This window comes from Eumetopias jubatus, unplaced genomic scaffold (assembly GCF_037043125.1).
Source record: "Eumetopias jubatus isolate StellerSeaLion01/CBP00866 unplaced genomic scaffold, mEumJub1_p1.0 scaffold_4, whole genome shotgun sequence".
Taxonomy (NCBI): Eukaryota; Metazoa; Chordata; class Mammalia; order Carnivora; family Otariidae; genus Eumetopias; species Eumetopias jubatus.
Window position 1 is genome coordinate 114,670,529 of NW_028274810.1, and position 20,438 is coordinate 114,690,966.

The window sequence follows — 20,438 nt, forward strand, 5'->3', positions numbered from 1 at the left end:
AGTTGTACAACGTTTAGTGTGACCCTTTTATGACAAGCGTTGTTAAATGAACTCTTTCCCTGTTTACAACTATTTATGAAGGCCTTTTTAAATAAGAGAAACATGAAATTGTTAGCTCACACACACGGAATTTCTTTCAAAAGTTTATTTAGTATCAAGCAAGAGGAGACTTTGCTCAACACTACAGAACATTTCAAGACTTGAGTTACAAAAGAATACCACATTATTTGCACTTGTAATTGGCTTCCCTTTTTACGCATGTTGGCAAGAGAAAAAAAAACTAGCATATGGCTGAAAGATAAAATAACTAAATTGCTATGGAAACCTTTAAAATGAAAGGTGAGGCTTATGTTAAAAGGATGGATTAACATATTTAGTAAACCTAGTTTTTTGTTTAACACTAGTTAATCAAAGTTATTTTTTTTTCCTTTTGATGACCTATTTTTTCATATACAGACTGGAAATAACAAAATTTTACATGTCTTTTTTTTTTTTTTTTCTGCCCAGGTTGATGTTTCCACAAAGTAGTTTTAAAGTTCCATCCATTCAGATTTTAAGCATTTTGATTTATTTAAAAAGGGATTGTTCATAGAAAAACATTACTTTGAACAGTACACAGGACTGGTGGAGACTGGCTATTTCACAACACCAGACAGTACAATCAGTATCTGCCGTAGGGCTGGTCTCTGTAGACGCCCTTCGCGGTCCTCGCTGCAGGTGCCTTGTGTCTCGAGTTAGTCCAGTCCTCTTGCCCTAAAATCAGTAAGATGAACCACAATTAGATCATGGCCATGGATCCTGCTGGCTTCATTTTTCAGAATCTAACTTAACCCTGAACCAGTGGTAGATGTCGTATTGAAGACATATATCCCTGATGTACCACACACACACACACACAAAACAAGGGTATTTACTTAGAGAAAAATTACAAACACAGTGGGAAATGGTCACCCTACCAACAAAAACTATCAGTATGGGAAGAAAAATGATTTTTGTATCTTAAATGGCAACCAACTTGCAAGAACTTTCCTCTCGGTCACTCATTTTAACAAAAGCTCACACGCTCAAACAGCCAACTGAACTGCCTTTTGCTAAATGTTAAGACATTCATGAATGGGAAAGAGAATGGGAACAGGATCGCTCAGATTTCTTTTGACAGCAGAAACAAACACCACACAGATAAAGATCTGTGCAGGCAAAGGCAGACAAACATAACAAGCAACGTGGGGATGGGCAGGGTGGTCACCGGTCTCCTAGGTCCTTCCCCAGACAGAGGGAATGGAAGTCGTGTTCAGGGGAAAGGTAGCCTCAACAATACTTCCTGAATACGAAATAAACTTAATGACAGAATGTCAAATTTCACTCATCATAATACTAAATCCATAACAGACAAGTGTACGAATAACAAAAGGCCTTCCATCATCCATTCAGACGTCCTGAAATTAAACACCTGTTCCATCTCAGCCCTTCCACTGAGTAATCTACAGGTCTCCAACAACAAACAGTTAACATTTCTGCTGCAACCTACAGCAATTTAAAAGCCATGCGTCCACTGAGACCAATTTAAAAAGGCTGTGAAGGAAAAATACTTAAAATGACCTCTTCTTTTGATACAAACATGCAATCAACGTCATTCCCTCAAGCTAACTTGCATCCATTTAAGTAGACCGCATTCAGCAAACCAAGGCATTTCTCTTAAGTGTTTGTTACAAAAACCAAAACAAAAAAATATCCAAGGTAAGGTCATCACAGCTTGGGGCAGGTGATATAACAAAATGCACTTCAAAAGGAACACCGGAAAATGGTTTTTCACTCATGTTCAGAGAAATGTCAGAACATCCATTAACCAGAATCCTGATTCACTTGCACTGGGTACTAGGCATTTATCAGAGCTTTGCAACTGATTGAAGCTTCCTGTTCTCTGATCTCTTTGTCCTCCGGCAAAGGAGCTTCTTACTATCATTATGTTGCTGCTGCCAATTCTTTTAATTAAACCTGTCCTCCTTCTGCGTACTGAGACTTCGGACATGGATTCCCCAGCATCTCTACCAGCTCCCACTGAATTAAGTGGGGTTTAGCTGTCTCCCCGTAAGCCGGAGAGAGCCTTACATCCCCTCCCTGGCTCAGTGCTTTTGTAACCTTTATGGAAGGACTCCCACTGTAATGTTTTTAAGAGGGTTTGGGATTGGAGATGAATTAAAATACGAAGATGGGGGTGGGACAATCCTTTGAGAGCTGCCGTCTCAACGGCTTTTTCCTTCACTGTCGAGAAGCAAAGACACTTCAAAAAGACCTGAGCTATCAAGTGTCTGCAGTCTGGCAAACGACTCTATAAATGAGACAATCAGCACATGGCAATCAACCCAAACAGAAAATCTAAGTTGAGAATGTGAGTCTACGCAATTTTCTGTGAGTTTTCAGTCCTCTTTAAATATTAAATTTAAATCGTAAAGGAGCTTCTGAAAATAGCTAGATATGCACAGAAGAACTGAAAGGGAAGTTGCTTTTTCAGTCCAAATGTCTTTATGGATTTCTCCTCAATTCTGATCTTGAAGGTGCTTCTATGATCATGCCCCCTGCTCTATTTCTGGTTCATGTTGGCCAGTTACTCACCGTAGGAATCGTATGTCTCTTCACTGAGTCCATGTCCATAATCATAGTAATCAGCACCACTGCATTGAACAAAACAAAAGGCACAAAGAAAAAAAAAAAGATGAAAACAGGACAAAACAACTTTACTGTGAGCTTAAAACATATTCAGTGAAGTATTCTAAAACCTAAAGATAACCAATCAAGGGCAGGGCTACACACTGAAAGGAAGAATTTCCACCGAGATGGCAGAGATCTAACACAGAAACTTTAGACCTTGGGAATATCAAAGATTTCTAGCTGCGATATTTAATAAACATGTCTGTCACTTTAGCCACGGCCATCGGCCAATGAGCACAGCGTGAGTGTGTCCGTGTGTCCTGAAAGGGCAGGCACCGTGGCTGTGGACAGGACAGAGAACCACAGGTCTGTCCAACAGGAGGAAGGCTCCTGCCTACCAGAGAACCCGATGCCGTGCGATCTGGTAACAGGGACTAGACCCAGTGTTCCATTTCGTCAGCACTAAGGCATTACTGTTAGGAAGTCGGTGTGATGACTGTGTCGTGACGGGACAGCAGGGAGGCTCCCCGCCAGCCGGTCATGGCACTCTGGCAACGTCCGTGAGGATGGAGGCTGAGCATCTTTGCAAAGCACAGGCACGTCTCTGTTCTAATGTATGGCATCCTTGAGGTGGGGGTGGGGGTGGGGAGGGAGCCTGCTACCGTGGCCATTCTGCAGATATTGCATATTTGAACAGGCATAATTTTTTATAGGAACAAACCTATGCAAAATCTAGATTACTAAACCATGGCAGATACAGTTAGTTTATGATGCTATTTTGGTAACCAAGGAAGGGCTTCCACTCATCTTCTCAGGCTTTGCGCTTTCCTACTCTACTTAATTTTGTAGGGAAACAATCGTCCTGAATTTGTTACCTTGGATTGTCATGGAAATAAACATTCTCATTATTCCAACCTCATGCAATCAAGTAAGAAGTTCTAATCAAAATGGAAAATGATCCAGCTCAGCTGCTTAACACCTTAGGAAGCTGCAAGATGAGTAATAAAATCCATGGTGTAAGTGTTGCTGAGTGCCAACTGCCGAGATCCCATGGAGTCCTCACAGCAGCCCCCTGCGGAAAGTGGAACTGTCATACCCATTTTAGAGATAAGGATGCTGCGGCAGATCAGAAGGCCAGGACACCAGCCTAAAATCTCACAGAGAACAAAAAGGTGACACACTCGTCGGTCAAACCCACACCTGGCTCTCTGCCCATGCTTCCTCTGCCAGGTGAGCGGTACCAGAGACTCATCACTCTGACAGCTGCAGCACAGCATGGCGATCCAAGGAGGAAGTGGTAAGCAAGGGGAATAGGTTCCTTTTTGCCTCAAGCATGTGCAGGTAGCTCTTTACTCCTGCTCCTCCTTCTGCCAAAAGTGTTCTTTCCTCTCCTTCTAAGCTACCTGCTACTCAGTCTGTAGCCAAAATACTACCTCCTCAGAGAACCTTCCTGATTTCCCAGAGTTAGGCTGGCTCCCCAGGCCACTTTCCTTGCCCCCACTCCCCCCCATCCCCCCGCCACCGGCTCCCAAGACCTCACTCTGCATGGACGGAGTGAGTCCACAGAGGAGGCACGCCTCCACCATTGGCTGCATCCCATGGCTTCCCGAGAATGCAATGCTAGAGCAGTTCTGAGCCACCAACCAGGAGGGTGAAGCTGAGGAAGGGGTGCGGAGAAGGGGGCGGAGAAGGGGGTAGCAGCAGGGGCCTTCCAGGCAGAGCAAACTGCACATGTAAGGCACAGATGTATGAAACAGCCTGAGCAATTTGCGTGTCTACAAGTACCTCCATCACACAGAGTTAATAAGCACTGATAAAATGCCGAGGCCAGAATATTCCTCAGTATAAAATGCTTCCTCCATGTGAAAATATAGGTCAGATCTTGTTATCCTGGTTTAATCACATCCTCACTAGTTAATTAAACACAGTGTAACATACTGGTTATGATGGGAGCGCTCTGGCATGGAGACAGAACAGAAGCTCTCTGGAATGTGCTGTGTTAAGCTCCACAGCTTTTTAAATGTTGCCCAGGAACAGAATAGTCACTCCTACAGCTGACCTATTATACCAAGGGCAACGTGCAATTTTTCTAAGGAGGCACATGGAGCTACAGAGTTTTATAAAAAGGTCTTCAGACTGAGAGCTGATATTCCTAGAGGACATGGGAGAAAGGCAGGCAGTGTGAGAGCAAGGGCACTCTGCTCAGTGAGACCCCTTCACTCACGGAGTCTCCATGCGCATGACTGCGCTTAATCTCCCTCAAATCACTATCCTTGAAGACGGAGCAGCTGAGGCTCAGGGAGGCTGAGCCACCTGCTCAGAGTCACAAAGCTCAGAAGGGACAGCACCCACGCTCAAAGCTCAGGATGCCACCATCACCATGTGCTGAAGACCTATACCAGCGGTGGACTCTGCTCACCGTGGGGCAGCCTTACAGGGGCGGAGGGGGGGTTCCCTGTTCACTCTGACCTGCTCTGTCACTCTTCTGGAATGTCTGACTTGCCCTCCGCCCCCTCCCCCCCCCCCGCCCCGGCCCAGGGCTTCCAGGATCCCTCCTCATGCTCAGAAATGTACGGATCCACACGGAACTCACTGCCATGTGATCATGGTTAATTATCACTGCCTTACTTCTCTGTCTGGTCTCAAATTCCCCCTCTCCCTTTCAATAGCCCTAATTTTCTCTTGAGGCAGCAAATTTATCTATGATGAGAAGGAAACGGGAGGGACTAGCGGAAAAAAGGATCAAAGAAACATTCATATTAAAAAACAAAAATCCAGCAGCAAGTGATCTAAGAAGTAATATTGCTTTCGTACCTCTTAAGGTTTTACAGATTTAAATATGAGAACTGCCTTTAAAGTACAATTATTTTTCTTTCATCTTGAGGACAGAACTTTAGAAACTAATCTCTTGATGAAATGTCAGTGTTAAATACTGGTCAAGACACCTGAGTCTGAACTGGGGCCTCCACCTGCCGGGCTCATTGGGAGAACCGACCCACCAGCTGTCTTTGTGCTCCATCCGTCAAACCACGGGCAGGTCTGACATTCTTGATGGCTCACACACAGCATTTGGCCACAAAGTAGTCAAAACAACTTCTCATTTTGTTGAAAATAAATTGGCTAATGTTTCATAGAAACTCAGCACTAAATTAAATGAACCTCAGTCCTCTTTCCAAAGGTCAGAAGTTACAGCATAATGGCTCCTTAGACAAATAAAACCCTGATGTTCTTGAGAATTTTGTCTGTTGCACAAAGTGAGTTACGTCTTCATAGGCCTAAAAGAATTTCCTTTACAGAGACAGGTCCCCACTGTGTAACTCGAAGCTGTAAATGGCAGGCACTGAAGCTGACCGCCAGAGAGGTCAAACCATTACTTTTGACCCAACCAAGTCTTTATTAAACGGACTGAACAGTAATACACATCAGTATAGACTGGACATTTGTCTGTGAAGTGCCTTAAAACCGTTCAGCATAAAAAAAAAAAAAAATCAGGGGTGAAGACTATTTCCAGTGAACAGGAGGATAAGACGGAGCATAATTTGGCCCAGCGACGGTTTGGTGGTAAGACAATCTTGGTTTTGACAAGTGAAAACTTTAAGCTGACATTTGCTATCATTTCATCCAGTTTCTGATTATTTATTGCAAGACTGTCATCGAGCCAGGAAGCCGGGAGCAGCTGAGCCCCATTCCCAGACCTGTCAGTTCCACTGGATTGCTCTGCCAGCACTTCAGCTCGTGCCCCTCAAATGTCTATTAACCAAAGATGTGTCCTATTTCCCAAGGATAAACCAAAAACCCAACACACGACGAAAGGGAAAAGATACAAAAAATCTTCACTTATGCATACATTATAATCTAATATTAACAAAAGGTAAGAAAACACATTAGGCCAAATAGGCCTCTGCTCCATCAAAAGGGATCCGGGGAAGCTGGTCGCTGAACGGATCAAGAGCGGGCTGCTCGGGCTGCTACAAAAGCGACGTCTGCCCGGACCTTTTATTCCACCCCATTTCCGTGGTCGAAGGAAGTACAAGGATGCAGCCTAACTCCTGGCTTTCCTGGAGGTTCTTGGTTCCATCAACCAGAGTCAAGAAATAGACCCCCACACCGAGAGACAGGACAGGGGTCAGGGAGCAAACTGTGGCCCTGGGAGCAAGTCCACCACTCGCTAGACCTTCTACTCTCCACTGACAGGGGTCCGAGAGGAGGACAGAAAGTCTGAGTCCCCATATCACCCTGTCCCTGTGGGATCAAGAAGGCAATCCTGACATTTACCTGTCCCCTGCCCTTTCAACCTCTTTAAGACTCTCCACTAATTTCTACTTTAAAGTCACTGAAACCACTCTCCCTAGGCCCCTTCCTTGTATTCATGTCAGCTCAGCAAGCTCTAGACCACTAGGCTGCTCTTACCCCCAGGACTCATGAAGTCCTTCCCACTCGCTGCCGTCCAACCTCATCTCCTACCCAACCCCGCCAACCTTTCACTGTGCCCCCTGGAATTGACGGCCCACAACTGGTAAAACCCCTGATATAGTCAGAGTTTCCAGTTTGTTCGGGGCAAAAAAGTTGTGCTGTCATTCTTTTCGCCAGCCCTTCCCTTTGCCTAGAATGCTCTTAGCTCCAGATACCTGCGTGGCTAACTTCACCTTTCTCAAGGTTTTGCTCAAATGACGCCACCTCAACAAGGTCCTCTCAGATTATGATCGCAGTCCCCTGCTCTGACAACCCTCATCCACAGTACTCTGTGCATGTACTCTATTTTGTTCTACAGCACTTGTCACTTCCTAACATATTATGTACTTACTTATTATACTTACTATTTCCTCGCAGTACAATGAGAATATATGCTCTACAGGGAGGGACTTGGGGCTGTTTTATTCAATGACATACCTCAAGCCCCTTTAGAACAATACCTAGTACAAGGCAGACACTCAGTAAAATTTGTTAAATACATTGACTTAATTACAACAAAAATTATTGAAAAATTATGTGCCAAGGCAATACAAGAAGTCTGACAAAGTGTTATTAGTGAATAAAGGTGAACGAGACACTACTCTCACCTCACTTCTAAAGGTGCAAAATGGAAGGACTCAAAGAACTTAATATTTTTTGGATGTTGAATAGACTTGAAAAATACAATTAAAAGGAAGCACTAAGCCCAAGTGTGGTCATGTATTTAGGAAAGACTTCTGGGCACTTACTATGTTAAAGACACCATTCTGAAAAATGGAGAGACAGAAGTAAATAAGGTGTGATCTCTACTCTCAAGAAGCTAACAAAGATGAACAAGTACATTTCCAAAGAATAGGGTATAGGTGTGTATGAGCATAGAAGTGTGTCCAAAATACCTTGGGATCACAGTCTCATTACACTGGGAGGTGAGAGGAAAGTAGGAAGGTAACACGGATCGGCTGAGGGACTGAATGAGGAGGGAAGAAGCAACAGGTGAGTGGGGGGTCAGACTACAAAGAAGTTCATGAACTCTAAAAAAAGGGGAATTACTTTACTTAGGTCAGATGGTATACAGAGGGGCATGGGCAGTGTGCACGCCTGTGTATTTTTTCTCATTCAACCTCACGACAGACTGATGGAGTAGATATTATTCTTTCCCTTTATATACAATAAAATTTGAGGCTCTGGAAGTCACCTAACTATCCAAGAACGAACACGAACACATAAGGCCCAGAGCTGTAAGTCAGGTCTGTCTGGTGCCACAGCCTATGTTGATCCGTGAGGATCTGCCTCTCTCCTCCTCTATAACGCTAAGGAGTTCGGAGTTAATCCTTTCAACAGGAAAGTTAGGACAGTGTGTTTATTCCTGGCCCAAGTTCTTTCTTCATCCTCATTCCTGTGTTAAATTCTCAGCTCTCCGTGCACTCGGTATGCCCTTCAAGGTAAATCATAACTTGTGTCTTCAACTTCTCAATTTTTTCTTTTATAAAATTCTCTCTCTTCCCCTTAATCTTTTTAGTTTTCCCATCCTGGTAACCCCAGTTACGTTACTTTTGAAATTTTGGGTTCTAGCATCCATCTCAATTTTTCTATCCTACTTGCTAGCTCTTTATCCTTTGGTGATACTCAACAGCCTTCTGTTGACTTTGTATCCCGGGCTTCCTAACTGGTTTAGCCTTTGTGGCTTCCATGTCTTCTTTCCCATGTGAATATTTAACTACTTATTTTAGGATCACCTTCTATTCTTTGGGCTCTGTTCTGTCCAAGTGTTAGTTTTTCAGTTTGCTGAGTCTGTTTTTTTTAAATGCTTAGGACATGTTGGATATATGTTCGTTTTTTGATTTGAGATTCTCAGTTTGCTTGTCTGGGGATGTTACCACTTGTTTAACATAGCTTTCTTCTGGTGGTTGTGAAAAGGGGATAGAATATTACTATCGGGTGGGACATGCAAGTAATTTGTCTCCGGTGTCTGGGGCTCCTGGTTGCCCTACCGGGTGGCACTGTCTGAAGTTTCGCTTTGCATGGCTACAGCTGTCATCTGGGAAGAAACACCACTAACTCGGCACCACTGAGCACCCCTCAGGGCAGGCCCAGACTAGCCTGGTTGCTCCAAATGCAGCTCTCCAATCAGTCCTCTTGGTGCCTCCTCGTTCACAGCCACCGGTGTGGGGTTATATCTTCCCCAAACCTCCCCTCCACAACAGCACACTTCCTGCCATGGCTGGGGCTTTGTTTCATTTTCCTTTCTCATAGATCTCCTTCCATTTGCTTTTCCTTCCTCAGGAATCTTTCAAATCTTGTTTCTGTCACCTTGTGGGAATCTGAAAGGGGAGGGTGAGTGGAGCAGGTATGTGTTCTCAGTCCATCGTCTTGATTCAATTCTCCTGTCTCTTTTAAAATCCTTTTTTAGTTTTATAATGCATTATAGATTATCTCCTAATCCTCAAAGCCTCTGTCTGAAGCTGACATATCATTTAATTTTACAGGTGAGAAAAATGAGGGCAGAAGAAGAGAGCCGTGTCTAACTCATAACTGTCCTCTGTAGTGCTGATTCCGAGCATGCGGCAGCATCCCCAAATCAGAGAGATATCAACACTAGGACCGAACTAAGTCCATGCCTCAATTAAGAGTCTGTAATAAGGATATTTTGTTGCGATGGTTGTGGCAATTTTGGGGGGTGGGAGGTGAATCCGGAATTCATCCCAGAATTCATCATCAAAGTTAAGTTAGTAAATTCTGTGCTGATCAAATTTAACATAAAAGGGCTGGTGTTTTTCTGGATTATTTTGGCCTATTCCTTTGAGATAAAATTTTATCTATAGTCCTTTTCATAAAAATTAATATTTTAGCAGACATTTAGTGAATGTTCATTATCTGACAGGAAAAACTGCAGGACCGAGCACACGTGGCCCAGGTAACAGCTCCAGCCCGGTGGCCCCCAGACCAGTGCTTCCATTCTGCTTAGAGCCTGGAATCCTCACATAACCATTAAGAATTTTTATAGATAAAGCAGAATAAATGAAAAGTATATTTAAAATGAAATTTGGGGACTACTCTTGTTTTCCTATTATCACAGATAACTGAAAGATCTGAAATTCCTTCAGGGTAAGTGGCTAAAAAAATTCCAACCTGCTCTCTGTAAGAGCCCTACTTCTCGAATAGTCCTTTCATAACATTTAATAATATTTTCCCAGGAAGATGCTGAATAAATACGTTTTGAACTGGGCTGCACAGGTCGGATAGAAGGAGTCTAGTCATCTGCCCGCCGCTCTGCTACATTTGGACCTTCTCCCGGTGCTTCGTCACTCTGGCTCCCACTGGGGCTGCTCTCTGAACTGAACCATGGCCCTCTCAGATGGGAGAGATGGTGGTAGCATGACGTTACTCCCGTCTTCTGTGTTCTGCTAAATGTGCTGTGGATCTAAATGCAAGGCTGTTAATCTTTTGCCCCTCTTTCCCTGAGGACTGCAAATTTGGACAAGGCAGCTTTGATGTGGGAGGGAGGCAACAGCCAGCCGTTCTTCCTAGGCACACTTGGTGTTCACAGCAACCCACTGTGGGATAGGCACACAGTGATATGTCTATCCTCAGGAAGCCTGTGGTGTGAGGACAATTCTTTGGATGGGAAGGCTGCACAAGGGTTAAACTGCTTTAGAGAACTTGCCCCATTCTTCTCTTGCTACTGGATCCCTCTTTAACTCAGCGCTTTCCTAGAGCATTAATACAATTTGCATCTGCAAAATGGCCTAGAGCAGTGGTGGACTCCTAAGAGCCCCTGCCATCCTATTAGGGGGCCCACCAAGTCAAACTATTTTTGTGAAAATAAGCTGATGCTATTCATCTTTTTCACTGTGTTCACATTGCAGGCAATGTGGTGGGTAAAACTCAGTGCTTTGGCAAGAACCAAGGCAGTGGCACCAAACTCTACTAGCAGTTACATTAAGAAAAGTACTTTCATTTAAAAATGTCATGATGAAGCAGTAAGAATTACTAATTTTAATAAATCTCAACTGTTAAGCCCACACCTTTTCACGATTCTGCATGATGACATGGAAGTGTGCTTATGGGATCTCCGCTGCTGGCTGCAGTGTGGGCTGAGCTCAAGCGTGGCTCACAGCAGCCCTTTCTACTCACAGGAATGAAGTGCAGACAGACCACGGTTATGCAACTTACATATGTGGCCGATGTGTTCTCAAAAATGAATGAAGTGAGCCTGTCACTTCAAGAAAAAAAATGACAGTATTTGTTACCAATGATAAAATTCGAGCTTGCAGGTATAAACTACAAATTTGAAAAATTAGTATTTACCCCTGTAAATTGATAGCAAGCCAGTACTTAAAGACTTCTCTGTTGAGACTGGTGGTAGTAATAACGAATACGATTTTTTGATATTGCACAAGGAAATGGGTCATAGCATTGTGAAAATACGTACAACTCAGTGAACCAGTATTTTTTAAATGACCCATGCATGATGTTTCCAAATCCACCAAGTGGAAAACGAACGAAGGTATCTTAATGTAACTGAGTATGAAAAGTTTATTGACATGGTTTCAGAATCCACATTACAACTAACCTTTAAGAAACTACCACCTGCCAAGTTTTGGTGGAGTATCAAAGAATATCCACAGTTATATGAAAAGCTGTCAAAATACTTTTCTCTTTTCCAACTACATATTTGTTGCTCCAACTAATTCATCCAAAAGAACGTATCACATCAGACTGAATACAGAGGCAGATATAAGAATCTAGTTAGCTTCTGTTAAGCCAGACATTAAAGAGATTTGCAAAAATATAAAACAATGCCACAATTCTCACTAAATATTTTTTGTCTTGGAAAATAGTGATTTTCCATAAAAATAGATTTAATGTTAACATGCAGTGGGTTGACTACTGTTATATATTTCATGATTAATAACCATTTTTAAATGTTTCTGTTTTAATTTCAAATATGGTAAATGTTAACACAGATACAAGCCATACATACCAACCCACTGTGTGTCTCTTACTAATTTTTGAGATTATAAAGTATAAAGGAGTTCTGAGGCATAGGATGTTTGTCGGCAGGAAGTTTGAGGAAGGCAGAGTTACTATCATATGCTTGCCTGAAGAATGATTCTTTTATCTGGAAAAATGTCTCACTGTCCATGTAATGATGGGGAGGAAGGGCTCACTCACAGGGCTAGCTGGGTGGACAGAGCTCAATGTCACAAGTGCCTGGCCCCAGATCTAACATACACCAGGATTAAAAACCTAGGTCTTCCGGGGCAGATAGGCAAAAGAGTCAGGGGAAACTTAAACTTCTTATAAGCAAGGCAGATATGCAGATGCCTCTAGACCCATCAGGCACAGTTTTAACAAGAGGGCAGTTTCAATCCCCTCACTGGTACATGTCACTTTCTAGTGCCTAGAATGTAAGAAAACAGAAACAGACACTGAGGTTTGAAATAAATAATTCTCTTTAGGAATTAAAAATCACACACATTTGCTAGTAATTGGAATAAATATTCAATTTAAATAGCCAGATATAATTTATAGTTTAATCAGAGAATCCCTCTTTCTCTGAGAAGAAGGTTCAGTAATTCTATTAGCACAAAAATTTAAGGTCTGATTTTTGGAATTCTAGACCTTTCAGAGTTGACATCATTAACCTGTCAGACATTCCACTGCTCAGGAGAAGACCCATCACAAGACTGACAAGGGAGGGAAAACAAAGGCAAATATAAAAAATGACTTTGTCAGACGCATGGGTGGCTCAGTCGGTTAAGCGCTGGAATCTTCGTTTCAGCTCAGGTCATGATCTCAGGGTCGTGAGATCGAGCCCTGTCTCGGGCTCCATGCTTAGCATGGAGTCTGCTTTTCTCCCTCTCCCTCAGCCCCTCCCCTGATTTGCACGTGTGGGTGTTCTTTCTCGAATAAATTAAAAAATCTTTTAAAATAATTTTACCATGTTTCTTAAGCTCAGAAATAAGATTTGGTAAAAAGAGTAAGTGGAAAATGGGGCTGAAAACAATGTGGGGAATTATTCCTGCTCCCTGCTCAAACAATTAAGAGTTAACATAAATTTCAGTTTACAATGGAATCCCATTTTAAAAATCGGTTGATACCAAATAGATACACCATAAACATATTTTAAAAATTGTAACTGAGAATTTATCTCCTATTGTTTTCAGAGACAAAATAGGATTTTAAAGATTTATTTATTTGAGAGCGAGCCAGCGGGCAGAGGGAGAGAGGGAGAGAGAGATTCAATCCCAGAAACCCCGCTGAGCGTGTAGCCCAACCGGAGACTCAACCCCCCCACCCTGAGATCCTGACCTGAGCCAAAACCAAAAGTCAGGTGTTCAACCGACTGAGCCACCCAGGCGCCCCTCAGAGACAAAACAGGATTTTAAAATGACAGATGAGAAAACAGAGCCTTTTCTTCTTTACTAATAATAATTTTTAAAAAATCAATGAAACTGGTTATATTTAAATATGCGTTAGTCATCTTATTTTGTGAAACTGAGGCTATTACAATCTGAATTTTACTGTAACATTAATAACAGTTCATGATTCTGTAAGAATACATTCACCTAACTTAGCGCAAGTCTTGCCGCTGCTCCGCTCTGAAGCCCACCTCGTTGTTAAGTGAGCAAGCACGCAGGCAGGGCGGGAAGGCCGGCGCTGCACACAGCCACAGCCGGGCGGGCGACTTCCGGTTCTCGGCTTCCGGCTCTCGGGTCCTGCCACATGCAGCCGTAGAGCCATTTACTGAAGCAAATGCTGTGAGCCAAGCACTTCAGGTATGCACTCCTTCATTCACTCGTGGACTCAATTAAAAATAATCACTACCTTCATAAAGTTTATAGTATAATGGGAGGGACAAGCAATAAACAGTTTTGCATGTAAACACGGTGAGAATAAGAACAGTAGGAAAGGCCTGGACTAGAGCTGTTACTTCACAGCCTACTCTGAGAACCTCTTTAACACGGTGTTCTGTGAGTAGCGTCTTGAAGGCAATGAAGGAGGTGCAGCCACCACCTGCGGGGACAGGCTCCCAGGCAGGAGGACTGTCAGGTGTAGAAGGTGGGCACATTCTTGGTCTATCTGGGGGCCAGAAGGCAGTGTGGTTGGCACAGAGGGCCTGGGTGGGGGTGTGGGTGCAAGAGTCAGAGGAAGGCCGGCCACGCCCAGTCATACAGGCACAGAAGGCCTTCCATTTCTGTTTTATACCTTGGGTGAGATGGAAGGTTCCATTAACCAGATAGGGCAGGTGTGATCAGGAGGCAGGCCTGGGACTCGCCAGGTTTGAGAGGCCTCCTTGACCTCTGGGAAGGGAAAGCCACACGTCAGTAGACAAGGCTGCAGGGGAGACAGAAATCTGGAGTCATCACCACAAAAAAGGTACTTAAAAACCCTGAGATGAAGAGATCACTTAGGGACTACATACAAATGCACTGAGTGCTGATTTTGGAGTAAAAAGGTCCCCTGGGTTTTGAATCCTGTCCTTGCATTTAGAAGGAGCAACACCTTGGGCAGGTAGCTTATTGAGTTTCAGCTGCAAAAGTGTCTGAAAATTAAAGGTGCTCAATAAAAACACTGAAGGAAGGAGTGAGTGAACTGTCTGGCTCGCAGCTGCTGCTCAGGAAGGGACGAGCAGCTGGGTCTCCGAGCAGAGGGTGGTAATGGATGAGTAATAATTCAGTGAGTTCACGTCCACAAAACACTTTTCACTGGCTTGCCACTTCGTCAGTACAAAATCAATGGTGACTATTATTCTTAGCCCTATTGTTGTAATTACGTTTGCAAAGCCTCATTTCAGACGTAACAATTACTTTGTCAAATAAAAAGATTTTAAATGTTAACACAGGTTCGCCACAGAATCAGAGACTGAGTTCGCCATTTATAACTGATGTTCCACTTCTCCACTGTGAAATACTTCTAAATTTGCCCTCACTACAAAGTACAGAAACTTACAGGTACTTTGCTGAATCAAAGGGAAGAAATCGACCTTGAGAGATCATGTGTCCCATCCCCTGCCTTCAGGCTAAATTGTCTTAATCATCTGAGAGAAATGATTCTCTCTCCACTTTCAAAGACTTCCAGAAATGAAGCCTGAATAACTTGCCACAGTAATACACCTGAACAGGTCTGACAGGAAGTACTTGTTTTATGTTTAACCTTAATCTCTCCTGAGACACTCAGAATCCTTTTTCTTTCACTCTGTTCTCCACAGAGCTGGAGAGTACCACCTTCTGTGTAAGAAGGCTCAGGAAGACAGATTTGCACAGACAAAGGGGCCAGGAAGCCGTGCCCTCGAAGTGCTTGGCAAGCCTGATTTAAGGAGGACCTACTCCAACAACCAGGACTAGCTGATGCTCGCCTTTGGGTGGACAGACCTGCAAAGATTTAACGTAACAGTAGTAACAGACAACACTTACCGAATGCCTACTGTGAGCCATTATTGTGCTAGGTACTCCCCACAAATGATCTTTCATCTTTAGAACAAATTTACAATTGGGTATTATCTGTTTTAAAAAGTTTAGGTTAAAAACAGTAACACTTTCCCACCATTTAAGAAGAAACTCTTACTTGTTACACTACCTCTTGAGAAAGATGATCTTAGTAGAAATTCATGAGATTCAGATACCACCTTCATTGAACATTTGTTCAGCAGATATTTATGGAACATCAACTATGTCCCAGACATTGGGGATGCTTCAGTGAAAAAGATTTGGTCTTTGTTTTCTGTGTTTTTTTTTTTTTTTTTTTTTAAGATTTTATTTACTTGAGAGAGATAGAGAGTGTGAGTGAGCGAGAAAGAGAAGGAACAAAGGGAGGGACAGAGGAGAGGGAGAAACAGACTCCCCACTGAGCAGAGAGCCCAACTCAGGGCTTGATCCCATGACCCAGGGATCATGAGCTGAGCCGAAGGCAGACGCTTAACCAACTGAGCCACCCAGGCACCCCAAGATTCGGTTTTTGTGATAAAACCCATTTAGTCTGGCGTGCAAATCAGACAGTGTAAGTGGGCAAAGGGAATAATGTGATAAATGAGACAACCATAGCTCTAAAGGAACTCAGTGGCGGGGTGCCTGAATCAGTCTTGGGGGACATGAACATGCTTCCTGGAGGAAGAAAGGTCTAAGCTGACACCTGAGAGAAGAGCCAGACAAGGAGAAGAAAGGCATTCCAAGCAGAACAACAACATTCTATCCAGCTTGGTAATGAGAAAGTAGCCAGTCAGAGACAGGAAGTGACTTCTCTAAAGTCACGTGTCTACAGCGCCATGGAGTCAGGGGTAAGTCCAGGTACTGTCACCTCCCAGATAGATTCTTTCCACACCACTTGCCTTTCATCACTATCTAACAACTGTCTTTACCATATTTTCGGAAAAATGTTTGGGTACTTTTTTTTTTAAAAAAGCCATGTCATTCTGGGAGACCAAGAGATGATGGGGATTAGCCATCCCAGAGCCAAAAGCAAAAGGCAGAGAGCCTCTGGGGTGCCGGAGATGTTCTCCTGGTTGCATGGGCATACACACAGGTAAGCAGTCACAGAACCATATACTTCAGATAGGTGTGAATTTATGTGCTTTGCTCTCTATAATGTCTCAGAATAAAGAAAAAAGTCTTAGAGAACAAAAAACCTTAATTTATTTGCTAAAAGCTAAGGGTCAATAAGCATTTGTTGTCTGTTTAGCATATACTTTTCCTTTCTTTCTTACCAAAAGGCTCCTTGTGAGACGGGGGGGTGAGATGCTAGTGATAAGGCATCAGTCCCCAAAACTCCCTTTCTCAGACCCTTCTGCAGGCGACATAGAAGCAAACTCCCAGAGTGAATGAAGCTTCTGGAAGTGTCCTAACAGAAGGCTGCCCCAGCCAGGAGGTAAGGGCATTCTCCTCTTCCTCCCCTTCCTTTCTGCCCAAACCCCAATGTGATGGTTGGAACCTCAACAGCCGTCTCGAGACAGGGGGGAGCCTCAGGACACAGGGTGGAGGACAACGAAGGAGGACGAGGCCATAGAGACATACCCCAAAAGCCTGCAGGTTCTTACAGGAGAGAAAAGAAACCTCTCATATGTTTGAGTTTATGGGTAATTCAGAGCTCATCCCAGTCTTAAAAGAGGGAGAACTGCATTCCGAAATAAGGGATGTTGAGTATCTCTTTTTCTGATGCAGAAATATCCAACTATGCTTTCTTATTTGAATATGAAACCCCTCTGTTGTGCTACCTCTTCCTATCAAAACCCTGCTTAAAAGGTTGCAGATGGTTCTCTATAATAAAAAAAAAAACAACTATGAATTTTGATTAGAGTCGAAGAAAAAGGAAAGAGTAAAAAGGAAAGAATTTGTTTACAAGAGTATCTTTAGTTCACATTGTGTCTTTTTTCTTCCTCCAATGCAGTCGTGCATGCAAGCAAGTCTTAGCGATGCCGTGCGCCTGTTTCACAGCCCCCCCCCCCCAAACACTGATGCTGGGGCTGCTGTGTCCACGCACTGCTACTAAGACTTTCGTTAGAGACTCACACTTTAATTTGTAACCAGCTTTCTTATCTTACTGTCATTTTGGAAGATGGCCGAGAATTAATAGTTACAAACTAGGCTTTGGAGTCGAACAAAGGTATTATCAGAAGCCAGGGTCCAGCATTTACATGTGTATAAACTGAGGCAAAGTTAACCCAATTTTCTCATCTGGAGACAAGTTTTAAAACTAGATCGTTCAAGGGGCACTTGGGTGGCTCAGCCTGTTAAGCGTCTGACTTTGGCTCAGGTCATGATCCCAGGGTCCCGGGATGGAGCTCCATGTCGCTTAGGCTCCCTGCTCAGCAGGGAGTCTGCTTCTTCCTCTCCCTCTGTCCCTCCCCCTGTTTGTGCTCTCTCTCTAATAAATAAATAAAATCTTTAAAAAAAAAACCCAAAACTAAAACTTTCATAAGATTGTCGTGAAGTTCATATAAAATAATGTAGTACATACATACCTCAAGGACAGCTGTTACCAATATTATCAAAGCAGAGGTTCTTTCTAAACAAGTATTATTTTTCTCAGAGTTCTTATTTTGATGTTACATAATTTATTTCTGCTTAGAGAGGACCTCACCTTCAGTGATACAAATCTAACAAGAAAAATAACCCAACAGCTAATAGTTTCCCTCTGTTTGCACCATACTCCACAATTTCATAACCTTATTTAACTTTCCAGAAGGTAAGTACTATTTTGTCCACTCACTTTACTAATTAAATATAAGGGTTCATAAGGCTTACTGTTGGCTTGCTCAATTCACACAACAGATGACAGAGCTGGGATTCAAAGTTAGACCTGTCTTTTGACTCACACTTCAGTATTTGTACTATAGCTGTTAACTGCAACAATGAATTAATTTCACGGAAACACTAACATTTAGAACTAAGATTTCTTATGAAAAAACACATGGAAACAGATCTGTTTTTTATAACATTTTTCTGGCAAAAGAGGATTAAAAATTATCAATTATGTACATACATCAGCACTAGACATCCCAAGAAATTTTAATGAGAATTCTCTGTACGAAGCATCAAGATTGTGTATTAGAATATAACAGAACATAACTGTCACGACAGATGGAGTTTTGGGGGGAGCCCTGCGAAGGCAAAGGGTCAGGGATGGGTCCTCAAGTGACAATGAGGTTGGGAAGGTTGCTGAGAAGTAATTTCAAAAGAATGAAATAAGTACCTACAAGTTAAAAAATATAAGATTTTTTTGGACAGAGAATAAAATGAAGGTTGGGTTTATGAACCTACTTACTTGTATCTGTGAAGACCCATGTCCAACTACATTGTGTGCCAAGGCACATAATCTTTTAGTACTGGTTCCTCTGGCTCTTTCCATCGCATACAAAATGGTCTATCAACATTTTATGAGCAGTTTACAGTATTTCATGGAATCATTGGTTAACGGAATTGTTAATGGGATCTTGAATTTGTTTTTGCAGCCAGTGCCTTCATCTGCTCTATGGAGGTATCTTTTGGAAGAGATTTCCGATACATTTGAGAGTGGGATATCAAAGCCATTGTCTATTACTTTTAAAGAAATTTGATTGTGATCAGCAGTATCTATGAATGTGAAATATTATGTCAGTGCGGAAGGAACCTCACTGACTTTTTATGGGATTGTCAGCATCGTTGTGAGACAAAGTAGGACTAGCAAATGGTTTTCAGTGTTTCTGGACAATCTGGTAGACACTAACTTGAATCAATGTGCATATCAAATTATTCAGTCTCATTCAACAAATATGTAAAATTAAGATCATTTCAAGCACACTACCCGTGCATAAATTGTATTTAAATTCAAATCAAATACCTATTCTGTTTTAAAAGCCACTGGTATTCTAGAAGCAAGCAAGACGAAGTGAGCTTGGACCAGCACGGTGGTGGTGGGCATGCAGAACACCTTGGTCTAAGAGAGCCCAAAAATCGTGTCAAATCCTTGAGCCTGGTATTCAGGTTCGCCACAAACTGGCCTCTACTGATCTTTCTCTGGACACTTTCTGCACCCTCCTGAGGCACTCGAGGCCTGAGCCTCGTCGAGGACTACTTATTACCAGCACACGCCAAGTCAGTGCCCTTCACCGGACTGTTCGACTGGCCTGCCCTCTTCTCCCTGTTCTGGTTTGCCACATGCCTGATAAAATGGCCATCTATTACCAGTGACAGTTAAGGAGATGACTAAACAACTCAGACTGGCAGCTTTGTAGCAAGTACTTTTTACAAGTTTTCTTAGTTTTCATTGATGTTAACTGCAGCCACCATGATTCCGTTCATTTTCACTGCTGAGCAGCGTTCACAGTCTGAAGACAGTTTATTCCTCCATGGAAGGACATCTGGGCTGTTTCCAGGTTCTGGCTCTCAAAAAATAAAGTCACTTTGAACATTGTTACCTAAAGCTTTTTCTGGATACATATTATTTCGCTGGGATAAAGTTATTAGGAGTAGAATTACTGGTATATAGGGTACATATATGTTCAACATTTTTAAAGAAACTGCCAAACTTCTCATCGTTGTGCTGTTTTATACATGTATGAGTTCTAGTTGCCCTATAACCTTGTCAACATGGGATGCTGTCAATGATTTTTATTTTAGCCATTCTAGTGTGAGTGTAGAAGTTAGTGGTATCCCACTGAGGTTTTAATCTGCATTTGCATTTCCTTGATGACCCATGACTCTGAGCACTAATCCATATTTTTCATGGCCATTTGAATATATAGTTTTGTGAAATTTCTGGTCTAGGTTTTCGCCTATTATAAAAATTGGGTTATGTTGTTCTTGATGAGTTGTACAGTTTCTTAATATCATATAAACAAAAGTCCTTTGTCAAATGTA

At 42.7% G+C, this 20,438-nt stretch overlaps 1 protein-coding gene across 1 annotated transcript in view; it reads right to left on the bottom strand.

Annotated features, from left to right (window-relative positions):
- Nucleotides 1–130: 130 nt before the first annotated feature.
- The window catches only part of KHDRBS3 (KH RNA binding domain containing, signal transduction associated 3), a 172,107-nt gene continuing 151,799 nt past the window's right edge, over nt 131–20,438 (bottom strand). The window contains exons 8-9 of the mRNA XM_028105648.2: nt 2,614–2,672; nt 131–753 (exon numbers count right to left, since the gene is read on the bottom strand). Coding sequence (XP_027961449.1) covers nt 662–753; nt 2,614–2,672 — 151 coding nt within the window. The 3' untranslated portion in view covers nt 131–661. The remainder of the gene's footprint in view (nt 754–2,613; nt 2,673–20,438) is intronic.